This window comes from Pygocentrus nattereri, chromosome 18 (genome assembly GCF_015220715.1).
Source record: "Pygocentrus nattereri isolate fPygNat1 chromosome 18, fPygNat1.pri, whole genome shotgun sequence".
NCBI classification, from domain to species: Eukaryota; Metazoa; Chordata; class Actinopteri; order Characiformes; family Serrasalmidae; genus Pygocentrus; species Pygocentrus nattereri.
The window spans coordinates 28380380-28401808 of record NC_051228.1 but is presented as its reverse complement, the minus strand read 5'-3'; the positions used below and the strand labels follow the sequence as shown (position 1 = coordinate 28401808).

The following is a 21429-nucleotide window of genomic DNA, read 5'->3' as shown; positions in this document are numbered from 1 at the left end:
GATATAAATAACTCAAGATCTCAAAGACACAGCATTCATTTTGCCCATCATAATGGCATAAATATCAAAAGATCTTGAGATCAAATGAAAATAACTCGTTATCACTGAAAAATAGAGAGTAATAATGTGAATCCATGGCCCAACAGGGTCTCCACACAAAACACCCTGAATAATTAAATTAATTATGGAGTAAAAATCAATGAAATTGCCCTTTATTGTAATTGTGACCAGGATATTGTTGTAGGAAATGTTTATATCATCCCAAGCCTGGTAGAACAGATTAAACACTGCGTAAAATACATCCAGATAAGACACATCACTCATCAAGGAGATCAAGACCCTCTTTTCAAGAACTGCATCATAAGTATGGAACGCCTTACGTAAAATCTGTCTGCTCTCGTTTTATGCTGGTGATTTCTACTGGTTTCATTTATGATCTGCTGCAGTAATAGCAGCCATTCAATTACACTTGTTATCTCAAAGATGCATGGTGTCACTTTGTCTCCACTGGCAGATCTAATCATTTAATCTGTGCTTGAAAACTCCCAACACTGAGTTCCAGGGATGATTACGTCCACAACAACATTCTGAAATGAAATGGAGTTTCTAGCCTTGGGCACACTGTAACACGAGCTGGTTGTTGCTCTGGTGGTAGCTTTTGGCTCCCCACTGCCCTTCAATGACTTTAACTTGCAAAGTCAATCTTGAATCAAGCTTCTGATGCTTCTGGGTTGTTGTTAAATGCAAAGCGGGCCACTTTATCAAAGTCACTGAAATTAATTTTGTCAAAGACATAGACCATATAGAAGCATAGAAGAAACATTTATTTCTACTAAAGGACTTTTGAGGACTGGAACACGGTACTAAACTGAGATATCTGGAGTTATTGGGGGAAATGAGGCACTTTGCAAAGTACAGCTAAGAGGAGTGATAACATTGTATAAACCTGAATTATTTCTAATAGCATTATTACTGCTCTGGTGGGTATATAACATTATATTCCTGTACTGTATTGGCCTTTTTGAGATTTTTTTAATAGGATTTTTCTCTTAATCAATATTATAATGAGGGGAGCCATGAGGTTGGGGGTGGAGGGGTGGTTCTGTAGGAAACTATTTGCTCCATTTTGCAACATGTACTCTGCCTTTTGGATTTTATCTCAATGTACTGGATTTTTGTCTTGAAAAACAAACAGAAAAAAAAAACACGTATTCACAAGAAAGAAGCCTGGACTTATTAATATTGTTTAGCAAGTACATATAATTACAGAGATAGATTACATTACATTCCAATTACATTCTGTATAGACACATTCAAGTTATCATTTCTCACTTCCTTTTCTAAATGTTATAATGTCAAAAAAGACAAAAACCAAAATGTAAATTCATTTCAAAATGAAACTATAATATTACCTGATATAAAATCAAAGAGAACTCCTTTCATTTAACATCTTCAGAACTTTCAGAAAAGAAAGTGGGCTGTAAATTCAGACTGAAGGCACAGATCACTTAGCAGCTTCTCCTGGCAGAACTCCATGAATTGAGCCTTCAGCTCAGCTTGTGCAGTGGCCAGCTGCTCACAAGCAACACAGCTTGTACACCAGAGATGCTTCAAGTCTATGTACTGGCATGATTTTCACATACAGACTATCCTTTTGCAGCAGGTGGAAGAGAACTTTAAAGACACTGTGTGAGGTAGCACAGTAATCATCCAACAACCACTGCGTCCTGAAATCTCATGTATTATTTGTAAAAATTCAGCCAGGCAGGAGGTGTTGTGGAGAAAATAATACAAACTAGAAATAAATATTCAAAAAATATTAACATGTAATTACAACACAGCAATACATTTACATGAACCGAGATTTACATGGCACATGAAACAGACACACACTGATCAGTGTTCAGCAAGTGCCGACTATATGATAGATGTCTCCCCTGTTTCTGTGGTGTCTGGAATGATATTCTGTAATGCTGAACAGTTATGACAGACATGATTCATCACGCATACCACATGATGGAATTCATTAATTGTGACCTTTGCAAATAGCTAATTAAGTCAAAATATGTGATTAATTATAAAGAACTGAAGTTGAATCATGCAAAGTGGGTACACAAGATCTTACCTTGACTTTAAATTAAGTGTAGAACATAGGGGTGGACAACATGATTATGTCACAGTAAATAACATGATGCACCTTTCTGAGTATATCATGGGTATCCTCAGACGTCAGTGGTGTCAGACCAAAAAGAAGGACTGGTTTGATATTTAGGTTTTAAATGCAACAAAAATTGAAATCAATATTACACTGATGACAACAGTAGATAATTCACTCACATCCTTGGAGGACACGTGATTCACCAAGTTTTGAGTTCTCTCTGAATACACCTTCAAAGCACTTGCAATTATGAGATTTGTTTGATTGACAAAGAGGTCCACAGCACAACTGAAGTTAGAAAAATCTGTGCAATTACACATATGCACCAGAGAGGTCTCCAAATCCCCAAAACTTACACAGTGTAGCATTTCACATCCTTTATGTAAATGTGTTGCTACTATCATGCCTAATTTTGTTCCACCTTGATTGCAAACCTCACAAAGACTTAATATTGTGATTCATATTGTGTACTGTGAAATTGGGAATAAGCATTTCAGTCAAATTTGTGAGGCATTATTTGAAAAATATTTGAGGCTCTACATTACTGCTTTAAACTAAATCCAGAACCAGATCACAAAGTGACATAGTGGGTGACACATGGCTCAAAATTTACACAGAAAAACTCAATTTATAGTCTTTAAGACAAACAGACAAATGGCGATAGTCTGCTGCTTCAGCTTACATCACTAAACTCACTGTCACATCAGTCACATCGTAATTTGTTTCATGTCGTACATTTCAGCTCGAGGGCAGCAGTGTGCTTCTCGTCCAGTGTGCAGCAGCTTTCAGATGACTCCAGTAGTCTTTCTACGTTCCCGTCTTTTGGATTAATCAAATGAGAATCTCAGACTAACACACATGGAGGCTCGACGTTGCCACATTGGGAAGAAACTTATTACAGCACAATTTGCAGAGCAAATATGCAAATTTACTATTCTTTTTCTTTAATGAGAATATAAATATTCTGATTCATCCCTAGTAAATGGCCTCAACTATAAAGATATTATGTTTTTGCTTAGCCCTAATAGAAGGAATCTGAATACAACATGCTAAAAAAGTGGTGAATACAGATTTCTAAAAACCCTGACAGTGTAAGTATCTCTCCCTTGTTTCTTGACCTAGGCGCTTACTGACGTCCAGTAAATTATAAAGGCACGGAGCACCAATGAGCAGACATAAACAAGTCAATTTCCATAAAATCTAGGCGAGCTCTGCCCCAGCAGTCTTACAGAAACATGTCAAAGACAATGAATGTGAGTCTTTAATACATAGGCATCAGCATGCATTACAGTGAGCGAGTAAACTTGTAAACAACTGATTCAGTGTTGGAATAAACAGTAGAGCTTCGAGTAGAATTTTTTTTTGTTTGCTTGTTTTTGAAGCAATGCTCCTACCTCGAATTCCAGGTAGTGCTCTTTCAGGCGGTACTCGTCAACCTCCTTGGCTTTGACCTTCTTATCTGGAGGGTAGGACCTGTGCTCAGCTAACTCTGTCGAGATGTGCTTCAGCTTGGCCTCATGTGACTTCAGCTGCTCTTCCTGCAATAATATAACAAACCCAGGTAAGCTTTAAATCTAACTAGTGTTAATTGTCACTTTATTGAACAGTTACCAATAAAATACAGATTGAAATATTATAAACAAGACACCAAATGTGTGTTTATTGAGGGGTATTTCATATACTGTATTCAATATTTCCATATTTTGGGGGGATCAATAACATGTTATTACATATAAAATATATGAAATTATTAATTTCTGTCACATTATCTGCCTTTTCATATATAAGGCATTGTAGATGTCAATTCTATTCTAACATGAACTATCATATATAGATTTCTTAGTTATGGAATCATTTACAGCTCCATTCATCACCGAGGACATAAAATTTCTTCAATTTTTAAAGCTTTGTACCACATATTTGAAACATATACAGTTGTACAGCACTAGCATAATGTTTTAAAATCATGTTAACAAGTGCCCTTGTGTAATCTCTTATTAACCACCAGCAAAAGAGAAACATACTGTAAAACTGTATTAAAGGACGGCACTCCTAAGACTTCATGACAACTGACAAACCTTTATGGACCATCCAACCAAATTAGCTCAAACTGTGGTCCCACAGTATTTAAAAAAACAATGAAGCATTGTGACCTTACATGCTTACATTTTATTCTATTCCTTTTTAAATGAAACTGAACGTTATGTAGCCTTACGAATGCTGCCCACAAATAAGAGATAACTAAGAGTCATCAGACTCCCCCTGTGGCAGAGCTCTTATGTATCTTTTGCAGCACCACTTTGGGTCCATATGTGAGAGAAACGTGGCTGTACTGGATTTCATTAATCAATGAACATGTGCTTTGATTTTACCTGAGACATCCTGGTGGTGGTGGCTGGAAGCAGCGGGCGGCTGAATTTCTTCTGTGAGCCGATGGCAGCAGGGAAGGAGGGTGCCGAGAACATGGCCGCCACTGAGTTGATTATTCTGATCCATGACTCCATCTCCTCGGGGCTCCTGCAGGGAAAACAGATGTGGTTTCAACGACAGTCAGCACTTGGTACACAAAGTACAGAAGTTTGACCTGAGGAAACTGTAGGAACTGTATGACATTCTTCAATGACCCAATTAACATAGTGCAATATTTTACTCGGATGTCATGGACTGTGCTTCTCTAATTAAGACATTTAGAAAATGGTCTCTGAGGAGAGTCCCAATCTATCTTATTGATAAGAGCCTTTATTTGGTTTTCCGTGAACACAGTCTCAAGCAGTAGTAGGGGAAAAAAACAATGGCCTGGATAGACTAAGAGCAGCGATAAATGTGTTTTCACTATGCTTGAACCCAAGCATGAAATTAGATTTTGGCTCCAGGGGAGGTCCCTTATTCTCTCTTTAGTCGGCAGGGCGGTGCATGACGGCAGGTTTCTGTCTGCAATAAATTGTCTGTTTCCTTGACGGTGGGGCAGCGGCACTTACTGGGCTTGGAAGAGGAAGACTCTCCAGTCAGCCGTCTTGAGCTTCAGCACATTGGGCTTCTTCTCATAGTCTACGGCTTTGATGGCCAGGGCGTGGTGCACACTGATGGCATTCTTCAGATCCTCCTCTGACAGGGCCTTCTCAGGTTTGTACTCATCCTGTGTGAAGACAAAACGGTGCTTAATATAGGCAGGAATCATTCAAATTAGAGCACCCTGTCACTCTACCGCAGCTCCATGTACTTTCATCCTTTTGTCACTTTTTAATTTGTATTGATTCTCCATCTTATTTTAAAAATTGCTGGTCCAAATTAGGTACTACTGGTCCACAAATTTTTGTGATATACAATTGATATACAAAAGTTTTGTTAATTTTCTAATGAAATAAATGAAATACATTTAACATATCCATTACAAAAAACACACTTCTGCACACATAACGAAAAGTTACTCTTTTTTCACTGAGTTCAACATATTGGAAAACATTAAAACAAAATGTGGCTTTTGCTAAAGTTCTAGTATATTTTATATTTAGATTTCTTTTTTGCAATATGTTAAACTCAGCAAATAAATACAAACTGTGCACTAAATATTACAGAAAAATGCCATAGTTAACTGCTACATATTCACTTATTTTCACATACAGAACATCTGACCAAACCTTTATATACTTGTACATACAACTGATTTGACAGTCATGAAATAATGGCCATAAAATACTAGCTCCTCTGTTGCCAAGTAGCATCGATGCTATTTAGTGCACTTTACTCATGATATCCAGGACCTGGCACTTAACTGCAATGTATGCCATTAACTGGGGAAAGAGCAGTTTAAAATCTATAAATTATACACAAACTAAATATAAAACAGTATGTTTCCTGCTTGAAATGTGATTTCTTTCTGGTTACAAAAAAACATACAAGTTCCTTTTGGTGTAATTTTGAGATTTATTTAAGACATTATTTAGAGTAGCAGTACTCAGTAAGCATGGGTTCATCAACTTTATCAATGTTATTATCAACCTATTACATTGTCTGATGATGTCATACTGTAGTATGCTTTGAAAAAATTGTTATACTAAATTTGATCAACATTTCCCCAGACCTTTGAAATTTAAGCTCAACACAAATAACAATGTTTATATCCTCATAACCATTACCATCAACCTCAACTGGTAGCTTTGACTTCCAATACTGCCAAAATGCTCTACAGTAAGATCTCTCATACTGGACTACAATAAGAATACAAGTCATTTATTTCCAACTTTCTGAATGAATTAATAACAGACATAATGGCTCAAATCTCCTCCAATCAGACACACCCCACAGAGAGTCAGACGTTTTTCTATTAATCATTTACATTTACGGCATTTGGCTGACGCTCTTCTCAAGAGCGACTTACAATTTGATCATTTTACATAGGTAGGCCAAGGTGGTGTTAGGAGTCTTGCCCAGGTGGAGATTGAACCCTAGTCTACAGTGTAGAAGGCAGAGGTGTTAACCACTACACTATCCCAACCACCTAATCATGAATTGAGACAGCTCCCTGTCAAAGCCCGCAATGGCACAAAAGAAAATAGTACTAATGCAAAGAACAAATATAGAAAATCAAATTAAAACAGAGAGAATCACTGACAAGAAAGCTTCAAAAGGAGGATCAGAAAAGGAACTTTTCTACTGTTCTAAGGATCAACTGGAATGCTAGGACTGTACTGCTGTGCCTGTAGGGAGGGAAGGACATGATTAGATTAGTAAGCTAATCAGGGCGTGACTTCATCTATTATAAGTTAAGATGGGAAGAGTCAACAAAGGGCCTTAATTTTTCATTTATTTTTTCTAGATGATTTGCTGCTTAGAAGTAAAAGTATTGGAAAGGGCACTGAACCAGTATTCAAAGAAAAAAAAACAAAAGCATAAATATACAGAATCCATAACAGTGATAATGCATCACACACCAGTGAGTGGCTTACACAGCAGTAATTATTCACATTATGTAAGTTACTGCTTCTGTACTCACCTGCTGAAAATATGCACAGGTATTCAAAAAGTAATATATAGATGAAAAGTGTTCTGCAGTACATCAAAAATGCAATGTCGACCACTAGATTAACCACATTTATTCAGGCTACAATATGCCCACTACAGTACTGTGCTAAGAAACAACCCTTCATTCATTCAATTTCCAGTCAAACTGAGTTATTCATTTTCAGCAGATATGTCTGACTTGCATAAGGAAGGGAAAATAGAAGAAAAGTAAATGAAAAATGAGTTTCCAAAACTGCAGTTCAAAAAATGACTAAAAGCTACAAAGAAAATGAGACTCTTAACAACCACGCAATAACTGATAGACCACCAAAACTGTCACCATCAGACAAACAGAACTTGAAAGCATTCATTTTTGAGAGAGAGAGGAGAAAATCAAACTCCACTCTGGCTTCAGATCTGAAAAAATCCACAGGTGTTTCTGTCCACCTTCCCACTGTGAGATGACAACAGTCTGCTGGTGTTCTCAGAACAACAGACTCAGAACAACCATCCCAGAGTTCAGACCTCAACATCACTGAATTGGGATTACGTGGATCATCAAAAGTAGGAAATACAACAACTGAACTTTGGAGGTGTAGAAAAATATCTCAGACTTTTCTGAAAAACTGGGAACACAAATTACTGAAATATTTCGTGTTATATTTACTTGCTGGGGCTTCTATGCAATTTTCTGTAAACTTTGTTTTCTGTTTTTTTCCTGATGCAGAAAATTTTATAACTTGTACTTAACTGGAAATTAAATATAAAGGATGGTCATTGACTTTCACACAGGACTGTATATTGTGTCTCTCTTCTCTTCCTCTTCTACAGTTTTTGATTCTGCTATTATTTCACTTGAACTCTAGCATTTCTTCTATATTTTGCTGTGCAATCTTTCAGTGTAAAGTGTTTTGAAATTGTGAAAATTAATGTGTTATATCTACTATTTGTGCTGTTTTATTTGGTTTATCTGTTTAAAAGCCTAACCAGGGACATATGCAGCAAATTAGTCTTGCATGCATTACAAGCTATGTATTGTAAGTTTATCTGTAATGTATGTCAAATATATAAATTAATAGTTAAATATATAATTAATAAGTTAAAAATGAAGATTGATATTATTGTTATAATAAAAGCATAATAAACAGATGTGTACATGGCTTAAAGCCAAGATGATATCACTGTATGATATAACTTTCCAGCTATTCTAAAACATTGCACAGGCCAGGGTAAATAACTGAGTGGGAGGTTTTCTGTATGCTTGTGATACACTGAGAACTGCAGACTAGGCCTATGTGGAGCAGAGAAGGCTGGGTTAATATGAATTCGCCACTGCTGCTGTGGTTGGCCGTGCTGACAGATGTGTGGAGAATGGCAAACAGTATTGACTCTGCGTCTAGAGTCAGTCTGTCAGGTGTGATGTCAAGGTTATCATTTATCATTGCACATTCTGGGCCTGCAACTCCTCTCATGAAAAGTTCAGCTGTTCTAAAACGTCTGTAGCTTTGATGGACTTCACTCGTTGCTCTTCTGCTGGAGCTCTATGCCTCCAGCCTCAGAGCAAGTCTGTCTCACCAGCTTCAAAAGCGTCACAGAGAGGAGACGAAAACTGAAAAAACTGAATTTTCAAATATTTTATGTATAAAGTATGCAAAGGTTTACAAGAAAACCAATACAAAAAGCAAGTGGTCTTAAAATCTTGTACTGCAGCCAACACTGTTCTGGTGTAGTGTTTATCTTCTCACTGAATCAATTTAATTCCTATCTGACAGCATTATTTAATCACAATCATGAAATCAGCTCATTTAGCGACTGGCATTTATTCAGTGATTTAAAGTTGTACTCTAATTCAGCTCTTCCCGCAGCACATTTATCATGTTATAATTTAGTCTAAACAGCAATAAATATTTAGATGAACACTAATAATTTATTTCCACTTTACATAAAATAAACAATGTTCCTGACAGAACACAAACTGTCTTGTTTGTATCATTTAGGCCAAAACAAACTATTTCAGTTCAAATAATTTCTGTTATTTGCTGAAAAAAGAACGGGCAAACATTGGTTTGATCATGACAGGATAGCAACAGTCAGTAAGATCAGCTTTCATACATGAATCATTCTACTGAACTGGTTCAAATTCAGAGTTAAAAACACATTTCTGACTTTTACCTTGGGCTTCAGACTAAAACATACAACAGCATTTTTTGATAATTAAATTCATGGTAAATGTAAATTTTTCAACTTTGCTTCAAAAGAATAAAAAATCTAGAAAAACAAAGTATTACAAAAATTGAAATATAGGGGCTAGGGTTTGGGACAGCGACCTGTCACCAAGTTCTGTATAAATAACTGCAATTAACTTTATTGTGTATTTTTTAAAAGACTTTTTTGGAAAGATGATTTAATTGTAATAACACAAGTCTAAAGTTTTTCAGATCTTTTATTTCCACTGATTTTATTGATTTTTGATATTGCTGGTGATTTTAACACACATATTGACAATCCCAAGGACAATCCCAAGGACAATTATGCCAAAGAACTATTTCTGACTCTCACAGCACGTGACGAGAAGCACACACTATCATGGTCATACTCTGGATATGGTTATCTGAAAGGGTCTCAACATATTAGCCACTAACATATTAACATGTTATCAGATCATTACTGTTTTCATTGAAATGTGGACCTCGCTAGACATCAAGACCAGACATGCCTGCTTTAAAAAAAGGTTTACAAATGACAGCACAGCTACACTTTTCATGAATGTGCTCTGCACTATGCCAGCCAACTGACTGTGCTGATGCTTTGCTGGACAGCTTCAACTCAAAAATTGTTAACGTTATGGATGAGATAGCAGCAGTTAAAACTCATGATGTCAACAGAAAGCATCATGGTGAAATGCTACTGCTGCTGAAGTCCAAAAGAGAAAATGTAGGACAGCTGAACACAGATGTCGTTCAGATTCAAAAGAAATCTATGATATCTAAGACAGGCTGCAAGATTACAATACAATAATGTGCAAAGCTAGACAATCCCTCTCCAGCATCATCAACCATACATTATACATTAACAATAGCAAAATACTCCTCACCATGGTTGACAAGCTAACAAAGTCAACTACATATATGAATCTTCAATTAGCGTCAACTGACAGATGTTATGAGTTTGCATACTTTAAAATCCATAAGGCCGTTAGTATTTGTATATCCATCAATGAGCCTGTGTCTTTCCATGACCATGTAAAGATAGCATGGTTAAAATGTCCCAGCTTAGTGCCACCAATAATTAAATTTTAATCGATAGTGAGTCATCTCAAATCACCTATTTGCAGTCAAACTTTTTAGAGAATGGGTTTACTCTACAGCACTGGATATACTTCAGATTCTACCCCTCACTCATGTCTGGCGTTTTTCCTAACACATTAAAAACTGCTATTGTGAAGCCCCTCTTAATAAAGAAAAATCTAAAAGCAACTTTTTTTTAGCGATGACAGACCTTGATCTCGGATGTTTTACTTGATTTAACATGTTTAATTACATGTTTTTCAATCCTTAAACAGCTGTCTAGACAAATTTTAGCTCAAATCTTGGTCCACTCATTTAATGTATTCACAGTTCCTTCTTGGCCAAATCCTTTAAGACTATGGAATGTCTTACCACAGCTATAAAAATGATTCTTGGCCCACTTCCCAACCAACTATGGTCCCCTTGACTCACATTCTAAATGCCATGAGCCCAGCACTAAATGAACAGGACAAACCTTTCTGCATAAAACAGAGAAAATACAGAGATTCTTTTCTTCAGGAACAGGAATCACACAATAGCTGCCTATCTGGATTTGAGAGCCGTAACATCTAAAGAACTAGAATGTAACCTTGGTGTATTAATGGATTCTGACCTCAGTTTTAGCAGTCATGTCAAAGCAGTTACTCGATCAACATTTTATCACTTGACAACATCACCGAAATCAGAGATTTTCTGACCAAAGCAGACCTGGAGAAACTCATCCTCGTCTTTATTTCTAGCAGGATTGATTACTGTAATGATCCTAACTGGACTCACAAAAAAGACATTCAAACTGCTTATATTCAAAATGCACCTGCCAAAGCCTCACTAGAAGTAAAATAAGGAACACATTACCCACATTCTTAAATCCTTACACTGGCTACCAGACTGTTAGAGAATAGATACTATTACTAGTCTAGAAATAGCTTAATGGTGTAGGAGCAGCTTATTTATCTGATATATTGCAGTGATATGAGCTAAGTTGAACTCTCAGATCATTAGGAACTAGTCAGTTTGTCCTGTCAAAGGTAAAAAGACTAAACATGGAGAAGTGCCATTTAGCTACTATGTTGCTCTTAAATAAAAACAGCTGACAGGAGCATTAGAAGAGCCCCGACATTAGATACTTTTAAACATGGGCTGAAAACATTCCTATTTAAGCAGCTTTCAGCACAGTTTGAAACACTGTTAGATCTAAATGTTTAGGAATAGAAGAAAGGAATGTTTAGGAATAGAAGAAAGCTTGCAGAGCTGGTCATTTCTTTTTAGCTGAGGCTTATTAATGTTATTCATCGATATTGACTTCACAGTGCTTTCCGTGCTCACGGCACTCGTAATCATAATTAAAGCTGCACAGTCAGCTGTCGCAGGCAGCCCATATGTGTGCAAATTAAGTGCAAGGAGGAAGTTTGTTTTAAATGCATTGTGCACCATTAAGCTTGTTCTGTTAGAGATACCAATAATCAAAATAATTAAATAATTATTAATTTCATACCTGTAATGTGATTACAAGACCTTACTGGGTTACTGAACACTATTACAGGAAAATGTGATTACACTACTGTAATGAGTTCATTTGTACCACATTAGTCAATGAAGCTCAAGCTTGAACAAAAAAATATTTCTCCCCTCTGCCTTCTAACCATGTCAGAAGTTAGAAGTTTCAGGTAATGTGTGTCTCAACATGTATTTCATGCATTTATTTACATGCATTTGTCTTGCACTGATGAAGAAAAACTGCAGCTAATTAAATTCTGCTATATCTGTAATAGCTTCAGCATGTAATAAACATTTAACGGCTAACAACTGGAAAATAACTTGTGGTATAACTTGTGGTCTGCTTAAATAATTGTACTAAGGTGATTATATAAGATGTGGCAGTCATACTATTTACAGTGAATATTCATTTCAACAGACCAACCTCTTAGTGAATAACTTTCATGATTAAAGACTATGAAGTTAGAAAAGAGCAGAGAGAGAGACAGAGAGAGAGAGAGAGACAGTGAGAAGGGAGAGAAAGAGAGACAGAGAGTGAGAGAGTGAGCTGAAAGATCAGATAAAACATCATCTCTTGAATCCTTTCCACATTTGAAAGACTATGATACATAAACCTCAGAGGCACGCAGTAAGGCGCTGTCGAGGACAGACGGAAGTGATTGACAGAATAAGTAAATCTGTGTGGTGTTCTGATAAGTGCGAGTCAAGACTGTGACCCTGCCGCCTCCACAGAAAGTCACAAGGTCCATTTCAAATTAAAATTCAAAACGATCCTTCACTTTTCCTGCTCAGCTGATGAGCCACTAAGATTAATTTAGCATGATTGCTACTCCTCCGTTATTATAACAGGCACGACGTTCCATGACTGACACTGTCGTAGAGAGCTACGGCTGGCACTGAAATCAGTCGCAAGTCCAAACGTAGGCACTAACACTGCCTGTTTCCTAGCAATCCACTCACGGCTGTGCCTGCCATATGACACCACAGCTCTGGAGCTGATAAGAACAGAAATTAAGAAGGGAAAAAAAAGACAAACTCATAGAGTCCCACAGTAAGGAGGAAAATATAGAAACCCAATTGTAAAGTTTTGAAAGTATCTACTTAAATACAGTAGTTTAAAATGCATTAACCAATCTAGAATAAGCTTGGCATTAAAGAAGACAAACTTTAGGCAAAAGAACTTGTACTAGCGTTTCTGCATGCAAATGTCAATCTGCATTTCACATTAAAAGAGCCACAAACGGATTCCTAGGAAACAGGCAGCGTGTGTGTTTGCATTTCTAGTTGGTTTCAATTTTAATGCCATCTGCATTTTTAAAAGGTTTTTTGTGTGGTGAAATGGTTATGCAGACTGATAGAGAAAATGTTGTATATGGTTCTACACAGAACCCTCTTGAAAATGGTTCTATAGCACCAAAAAAGGGTTTGCAACTGTTATGATGCCAGTAACAAAAGAAGAACCCTTTTTGATGTTATATATGTTCAATATAGAACCATATACAACATATCCTCAATCAGTCTGAAAATCCATCTCACAATGAAAAGAACCTTTTTAGCATGCAGATGGTTCTTTGAGTGTTCAAGTGTCATGTTCTATATAGAACCACTGTTTTAACAAAAGAATTATCTTTAAGTGTGTAAGTTTCACCAGCACCTGGAAAAAGAGGAAAAAAGAAAATCTACAGTGCATTATTTTTTAAACTTTTAGTTAGTTAAAAGTTAGTTAATAGTAATGCATATCATTATATATTTTCTGGCACGATATACGTTTTTCAAGATTTGATTTTGAATATTTTGTGTTAAAATGTCTTAATTCTACATAATATTACATATATTTTAGCTCAAACATAGAATTCATCTCAGTTACTTCTGAGTTACAGAAGACTTTGAGTGACAATTTCTCACTAAATCTTCCAACCACTGTAAATTGTGATGGTTGACTCCTCTGTCAGTTCCAACTCATGTTAGTGATTAGTCAAACATAATAAGCTTTTAGACCAGGTCCTGAAACACAAACCAGAGGGAAAGCCTGCTTGGCTGTATCTACCCAGATATCACAGAAGAAAAAAAGTGAAGGGATAACTTCTTGTTGAGTGTTTTAAGAACTTAACACTTAACTCTAAATTTTCTTAATTTCTACAATATGTCCATCCATCCATCCATCCATCCATTATCTAAGCCGCTTCTCCGTCAGGGTCGCGGGGGGAGCTGGAGCCTATCCCAGCAGTCTTCGGGCAGAAGGCAGGATACACCCTGGACAGGTCGCCAGTCCATCGCAGGGCAGACAGACAGACACAGACAGTCACTCACACTCTCACACCTAGGGGCAATTTAGCATGTCCAATTGGCCTGACTGCATGTCTTTGGACTGTGGGAGGAAACCGGAGAACCCGGAGGAAACCCACGCAGACACGGGGAGAACATGCAAACTCCACACAGAGAGGACCGCCCGGCCGGGGAATCGAACCCAGGCCCTCCTTACTGTGAGGCGACAGCGCTACCCACCATGCCACCGTGCCGCCGCTCTACAATATGTGCAGGGCTGAAATGCAACAGGCATGATGATCATATGAAATGAAATAAGATAAAAATGACATATGTATTTTTTTATTTTAAAGAAATCATTAGGTCTTCACTGAGGGTCTTTGAGTCTTTCCGTCTGTTAACTTTCAGTGTGATTTCTTAGGCATCTTTGCTCTTAAAGCTTCCACATCCAAAGTGGTAGAGTTTGGTGCACTCTGAGGTGAGATGACATGGATAGTTGGGCATGAAATCAGTTAAACTAGCTATAATGTATATATTTTTGAACAATATCTATTTATTAACAATCACTATTTTATCTAAAGTGCTATTCTGAAGAAATGTATTGTAGTTTTGACAGCAATTTCTGTGGCTTCCAAAGTTTCCAAATATTAAATAAAGAAACAAAGAATAACAAACGAATATCCAAGTGTTCAGGCCAATTCTCTTAACAGCTAAACTGCCATCTCTCTATGTGTGAGTCTTAGTACTGTTAGCTAGAAAGAGGAACTACAATCACATGTAAACAAAATTCTTTCTGTATTTTAAAGTAGGTCTTTATTTGCAAAGAATAGTCTAGCAGAAATCCTAACAACATACCAGCCATTTATTTGGAAAAACTTCTGCATTCTAATAATCAGGTCTCAGATACAGGTACTGACTGTGGCCATCAAAGCCAAAAAAACAAACCCACACAACCTCAATCAGCTGCTAGAGTTCAATTCTCAACTAATGGTTTTGTGCTGCTGTTCATCTTTCTCACAGGAACATGTGAATGACTGCTTTCTATTTATTGTAAATGTTTCAGCAGAGAAAAACACAGCCTTGCTCCACAGTTGTTAACGAGTAAATTAAATTTATAATGGAATGCAAGCATCAACGTCTATTATTCTGAAAACATTAATAATTCTAAATGAAACATGTTGAATGTTCCACATGTTGATGTGTATGCAAATGAATGAAGTGCTGCAGAGCCATATTTAACAGCAGTTACACAGCGCTGTGCAAGCATAGACATCGGCTGGCAAAGAATGACTGATTATCATCTCTCCGCACCACAGCCACAATCAAAATTTTTAATGTCGGCTACATTAATCATTTATAGAGAAGGTCAGTGCAACATAAAAAAGAAAAAAAGAGGGTCAATTACATTAATACAACAAATGAATCTCCTACTATACTTTATAAAGATTTAATGGAATGTGGTTTACAAACAGTAACTCTCTGAAAGCAGAGACAATGGGAACTGTACCTTTTGTAAATAGAGGATCATGCCTTTCAGAACAGCATAAAAAGTCTTCCAGCCCCTCTTTCCTCTTGGTGCTGAAGCAGATAAGGAAAAAAAAAAAATCTGATTATACATTTATAGGCACAGGTTATTGTGTCTGCAATGCATCTAGCAGCAATACTAACTAAAATTTAGTTAGGCTATGACTATCGATTATATTAGCTTAGCTTATATTATAACTTAGTATATACTCTTCATTCGAGAAGTGAGTTCTTAATACAGGCCAAATAACGAAAATAAAAAACTTTAAAAAGGCATTTCATTAAAATGAATGGTCCTGTGCAAAAGTTAGAGACCACCACTTCTTTAATTTCCAGTCAAAACGGCCACTAAACAGCGTTAACTATGTAAATGGCCAGATGTTTTATTACACACTTCTATTGTCTAAGAATATAATACATTCAAATTACAAGAAATTACAAATAAACATTATCAAATCATTATCGCACCATTCAGTACTTTGTATAGCCTTGATTATAGTTTCATTCTTTTGAGGAGGCTTGCTTTCAGTTTTTCAAAGAAAGGATATTTTTTCAGAGCCCCAAAGTTTAGTCTTAAAAGCTGGTTACATTTTCTGCTCCTCACAATCAAGTCATCACATTCATCAATGTTAAGGTTTGGACTTTTTGGTGGCCAGTCCACTGTTCTGAGAACACCAGCCAATCTGAATCAAGAGCAGAGCTTGATATTATGGCCGACCAGGTCTAGTATGGTTGTTAGGGGTCCTAAAGTGTCATCTTCCTTATGCAATAACTACTATATAATCTACTCAGAAATATCTTCTGACAAATGAATAACTTAGTAAACGTTTTGAGAGGATTTTTAATAAATGAAGGGCGGTATCTGGCCTCTCTGGTATCAGTATACATATAAAAACACCACCATAAAAATGCACACACAGGTGTCCGTCAGACCAGTAGACGAACATAACATCATGAAAATGGCTTGACTATATTTGCCAAGTAATAAAAGATAAACTTTTAACAATGTATTGTAGCAATCGAGTTTACTTAATACATCATGAGAGCTCTATGATTTAATCATTTCAATTTCACTTTTTCATTTTGTGCATTACTGTTTAATCTATCTCACAGTAAGTGCTTCAGTAGATCAAGTTTACAAGCATGCTAAAGAGGCTTTGGGAGTCATCCAAATCCTTCTGTCCTCATTTGTCCCTGTTTCAGAAAACCCTAATTTTCCCCTGTTCCTCACTCAGTTCGTAGAAGTGTGCCTCTTGGTTATGCCTTGTGGTGAGGACACTGGCCTGCATTCTTGCATCATATGACTGGTTGGATCAGAATGCAGCAAAGGCACACATAAGCCCTGCTGTTTTTAACTCTACTATAATAAAGGTCCACAGGCCCCATGGGTGGCATTAACCTCGCTGGCACTGAGAGTATTACAGGCATCTCTGTACCTGGGATGGCGCCACAGACTCATCTCACTAATCACCACCTCTTCAATCACATTTGGAAATGCATTAGTGGAGCAACTGCTGCTGATCAAGGATCAGTTTCTGATCTTGTCTTTCTCGATTGCTGAAAATATACAATCTGAAAAACAGGGCGTTTTCAGGATCAGCACTCTTATTCTAGGAAGGTTTCTAAATGTTTTCTAATTCAGGGCCCTAGAGACTTGCACCTGAGTGATGCCAGCTTTTTTCTACTTAAAAACATCATAAACCATTAGGTGCTGGCCAGTGATAGTGATAGTTCAGCAAATAATCAAATTTGCAGTTTTTCTTTTAACTCAAATGTAGTCCCTCAGCCTAGACATGTTTGGTACCTGAGGTTTGCCTCTAGTTTTGCATTTGAGCAATGAGGTAAATATATCTAGCAATTAATGGAAGTCTATTGTCACCAGTTAGCATTGTGCATCATAAATCATCACACATTTGACTCGAACTGAATTAAGTTGTAAATTAATCTCAAATAGACCGGTTTATATGATTTCTGATCATATATTACATATTGTTATATATAAGCATAGACAAAGTGCAGACAAATTTTAGGCTTTTCAACTGTAATGTGCAATTTGCCCATTTTTATAATTAACAGTACATTGGGAAATCACACGCAAGTCTTTCACAAGATACTGTTAGAGATATGCGCAAAAATTAAGCTTGTAATGTAGATTTAGATGACTGCAAAATGATTATATATAAACAATATAACTGTGATCCAAATTCAGTTAGGAACTACCTCTTATGATGATTACAGAGCCTTACACTACTTGCCCTTACCCACTTTCCCTGCTAGTATTATAAATATCATATCACCAACTGGAATAGTTTATATTATTATTTAAGAACCTATAATGATAACTATATTCTGAACATATGACATGTCACACTTAACATCCATTGGTTCTCCAGGTTTTTTTTTCTTAGAAAGCAAACTATCCAAAACTGGCATATAGACACTTCTCAAATAACAGAGTTTCTTTGTATCATTTGCATATTCCCCAGCATACTTTGCCAGACTGAAACTCGATGCTCAATCTTTTCATGTGGCAGGATGCTCTGTTCAGGTGGCCCATAATTAAGCACAATCTTTCACTGTATACATTGTTCAACTAACCAAATAAGAATGACAAAGGGAGTAAATGAATAAAGGTGAAAATTAGAAAGAACGGCTAGTGATGATTTAAGAACACGGTGTACAAGATGCTAACTGGTGGTCATGAGCTTCAGCTACTTGTTGGTAGATGTGACACTACTTTCAGCAGACTGTAACAAATAAAGTATTATACAAATTGAATAAGCAAGTCCAAAGCAACATTTCACAGTACGTGAAAATAAATATCACATTTCTTGTACGCACATATTAACTTACACTTTGCTTAAATGCTCTAATAAATGCTAATAAGGTCGATTTTCAGGCATCCCAATTATGAATCCTGTGAATCGTCACATGCCTGTTAACTACATTAGCCTTGTAGCCAATGTACAAAAAAATAGAAGCAAACTTCAGACACCAAACACGTCTTGGGTGATCTACTGAATTTAGATTTTTTACTGACCAAGTGATGGGTCAGTAAGGTGAAAAGACCACCTGTCAGTCAGATTTTCAAATGAATTTATAGCCTTTGTGATCTTTCCTATGATACCATAGGTAGTTTTAGACCATATCAGTCAATAAGCTGTCATGTTATCATATAGGGAGAAGGAAAGTATCTCCTTTGTGTACATAAATGCCATTGCCACATACTTCAGAGATGAGCTTTAATCCTTGGCCTTTTTAGCAGAAATAAGCAGACCACTAGCCAGTCAGCAACTTTTTCCCCCTCCTCTGGCGTGTGGTGAAACTCATTAGACGGGGGGAGATAAGTGGACGTGAAATACGAGGCACTAAAGCCAAATCCCATCCATTCATGTCTGGTTGCTAGCAGTGCTGCATTCAACCTGTTCTTGGTGCCAGCACACATTGCACTGCAATTATTTTAATGACCTTTTCCTTTTCGCCTTTACTCCTATATATAGCCAATTTCAGCTCTGGCTGGCTGGATTTAGTTAGATGTTTATATAGAAAAGCATGCAGGGTTAGAGTCTTTGTTTATTAACCAATGCTAACAGCGTTCTAATACATCTTGTTAGTAACAATTTTTATAGAACAAAAGATGTTTTTAGGGCTATGTGACACATTAATGCACATGCACACCAAATACAAATCCAATAAATGTGCTATATTTGAGAGAGACTGAGCCTAACTTGAAAAATGGATAAAAAAATGATCAAATGCAATGCTCACAAATTTGATTAACAGACAACAAGCCTTACTTTTCTTTCCATCCATATCAGCGTGGATTTTGCGGGCCAGAAATCCTGTTTTGTACACAGCAGCATTGGGGTCATGGGCGATGTCCAGGAAAGGGTTGCTGCCACTACTGATCCTGCTGATGCTCTTCGTGTGGGCATTGTCCGCCTTGTCTGCAAGTTCAGACAGTGATTTCTTCAACTCATCTCCATCACTAAAAAACAAAGGCAAAAGGACACAGTTATATTTCTCTCTCTCTAATCAACTTTCTATCTTCCCTAAATTAATCTCACCCTGCAAAAACAATGGTATATCTTAAGCAAAGACACAGTTTGGTTTTGCTACATTTGGACCCCAGTGTGTGACAAAGCATAATCGTATTTAAAGCACAGTGGAGACTATCAAACTCTCAGAGTAGCCCTTCTCTATTTATTTATATCTTTTAGGTACATACTAATTGATGCTCTGCACTCCAGTAGTCAAGTAGATTTTTTTCTTCTGGCACCTCTTCATTCTTTTTTTCCACAAAACTGGCCTTCGCAAAACTGCCATAATGGAAGGCTCTAATACGCAAAGAAGCCTTTTAACTAATCACCAAATGTACTTCTGAGTTTCTTTGTGTTTGAATGAATCACGGCGTTCACATCCACTGACCCAACAAAGAAATCAGTAGTGCAATCTTGGCGATGGATAATGCATAGTCTGTACCAGTATGCACTGATATTTATATATCATGACACTGCATTTCAATTTTAGCAATATTTGATGATCACTGAAGAACTGTAACGATAACTGATGGAGTATAATGCTCATAAAATACCAGTTTTCCTGTTGCCAAATGGTAATGTACCAAATGCTTCAGGCTGTTTCAGTCTAAAAGACATACAAATGAAAAAAAACAGTAAATTTCCTTTCTTGGAAATGTGGTTTCTGATAGGTTAACAGTTACGATATTAAGGCTTCCTTTGGGGTAAAAAACAAATCAACACAGAGTAGAAATATTTAGGAAAACGTAGTTTACTGACTTTATTAAATGCTAACTTAAATACTGTGTGATGCCGTGATACTGTAAAATATTTGAATAATATCATGCTATTGAAATTTATCATATCAAGGATTTGCTAATATTTTTAAAAAGTACAGATCCTACCATTTTCTTATACTTTAGTTTTCACCCTGAGGTTCACTTGTGATGTTTGTCATAGCTGATTTTACATCACCTTTTTCTAACCTCTTTTTTGTTCTTCAGAATTAAATATGCTGTTTTTGAAACTGTGCCTTCAAGATGAAATCTGTTCAGATTGGCTGCCCTGTATTATAAAGCCTTCAAAAGCAGTCAAGGCTGAAACACTTCACACACACATACATACACACACACAGACACACACACAGACACCATCATCAGCGTGAATGGGTGGGGTTAACTGCCTGCAGACATGATAAATGTATATGATATATTTAAATTTAACAGTGACTTTAAAGCAGGCTGTTTCCTCTGCTTAGTTTCCATATAAGGACTGGATAGTGAAAATTCTGTTTTTCACAGTGTGAGCACATTTAATATACTGTATATTAAATATGCTCACTATTTTTACTTAAATTATATATGCAATTTAAATAATAATTGTAATTTACAGCACTATCGCAAAAAATTTGGTTCATATGGTGCAAACCTACTTCTACTCTGTGGCAGGTAAGGGCACGGCTTTTATAAGTAACTGTAGAAAAAGATTATCTGTACTTTTTCCCCACCCAGTTTAATCTGCGGCTGAATTCTGGCCAGTTGATTCTCCTCTTCATGACCGTATTGGGAGGTGTTTTGCTCATGCCCTCCTGTCAAGCTGCAGCTACTGGGCATAGCAACAAAAGCTGAAGCATGGGCACAAAATTGAGCTCAAAATCTGAGCACCAAATGTTCTGAAA

The 21429-nt window shown here is 36.7% G+C and overlaps 1 protein-coding gene across 7 annotated transcripts in view; it reads right to left on the bottom strand.

The window, feature by feature from the left end:
* psd3l (pleckstrin and Sec7 domain containing 3, like) overlaps positions 1 to 21429 on the bottom strand; it is a 169894-nt gene that overhangs the window by 9071 nt on the left and 139394 nt on the right. For all 7 annotated transcript variants that reach the window (XM_017697285.2, XM_017697286.2, XM_037547380.1 and 4 more), the window contains 5 exons: positions 19530 to 19720; positions 15716 to 15786; positions 5137 to 5294; positions 4531 to 4675; positions 3553 to 3696 (listed from right to left, as the gene is read on the bottom strand). In XM_017697285.2, the coding sequence (XP_017552774.2) occupies positions 3553 to 3696; positions 4531 to 4675; positions 5137 to 5294; positions 15716 to 15786; positions 19530 to 19720 (709 nt within the window). The remainder of the gene's footprint in view (positions 1 to 3552; positions 3697 to 4530; positions 4676 to 5136; positions 5295 to 15715; positions 15787 to 19529; positions 19721 to 21429) is intronic.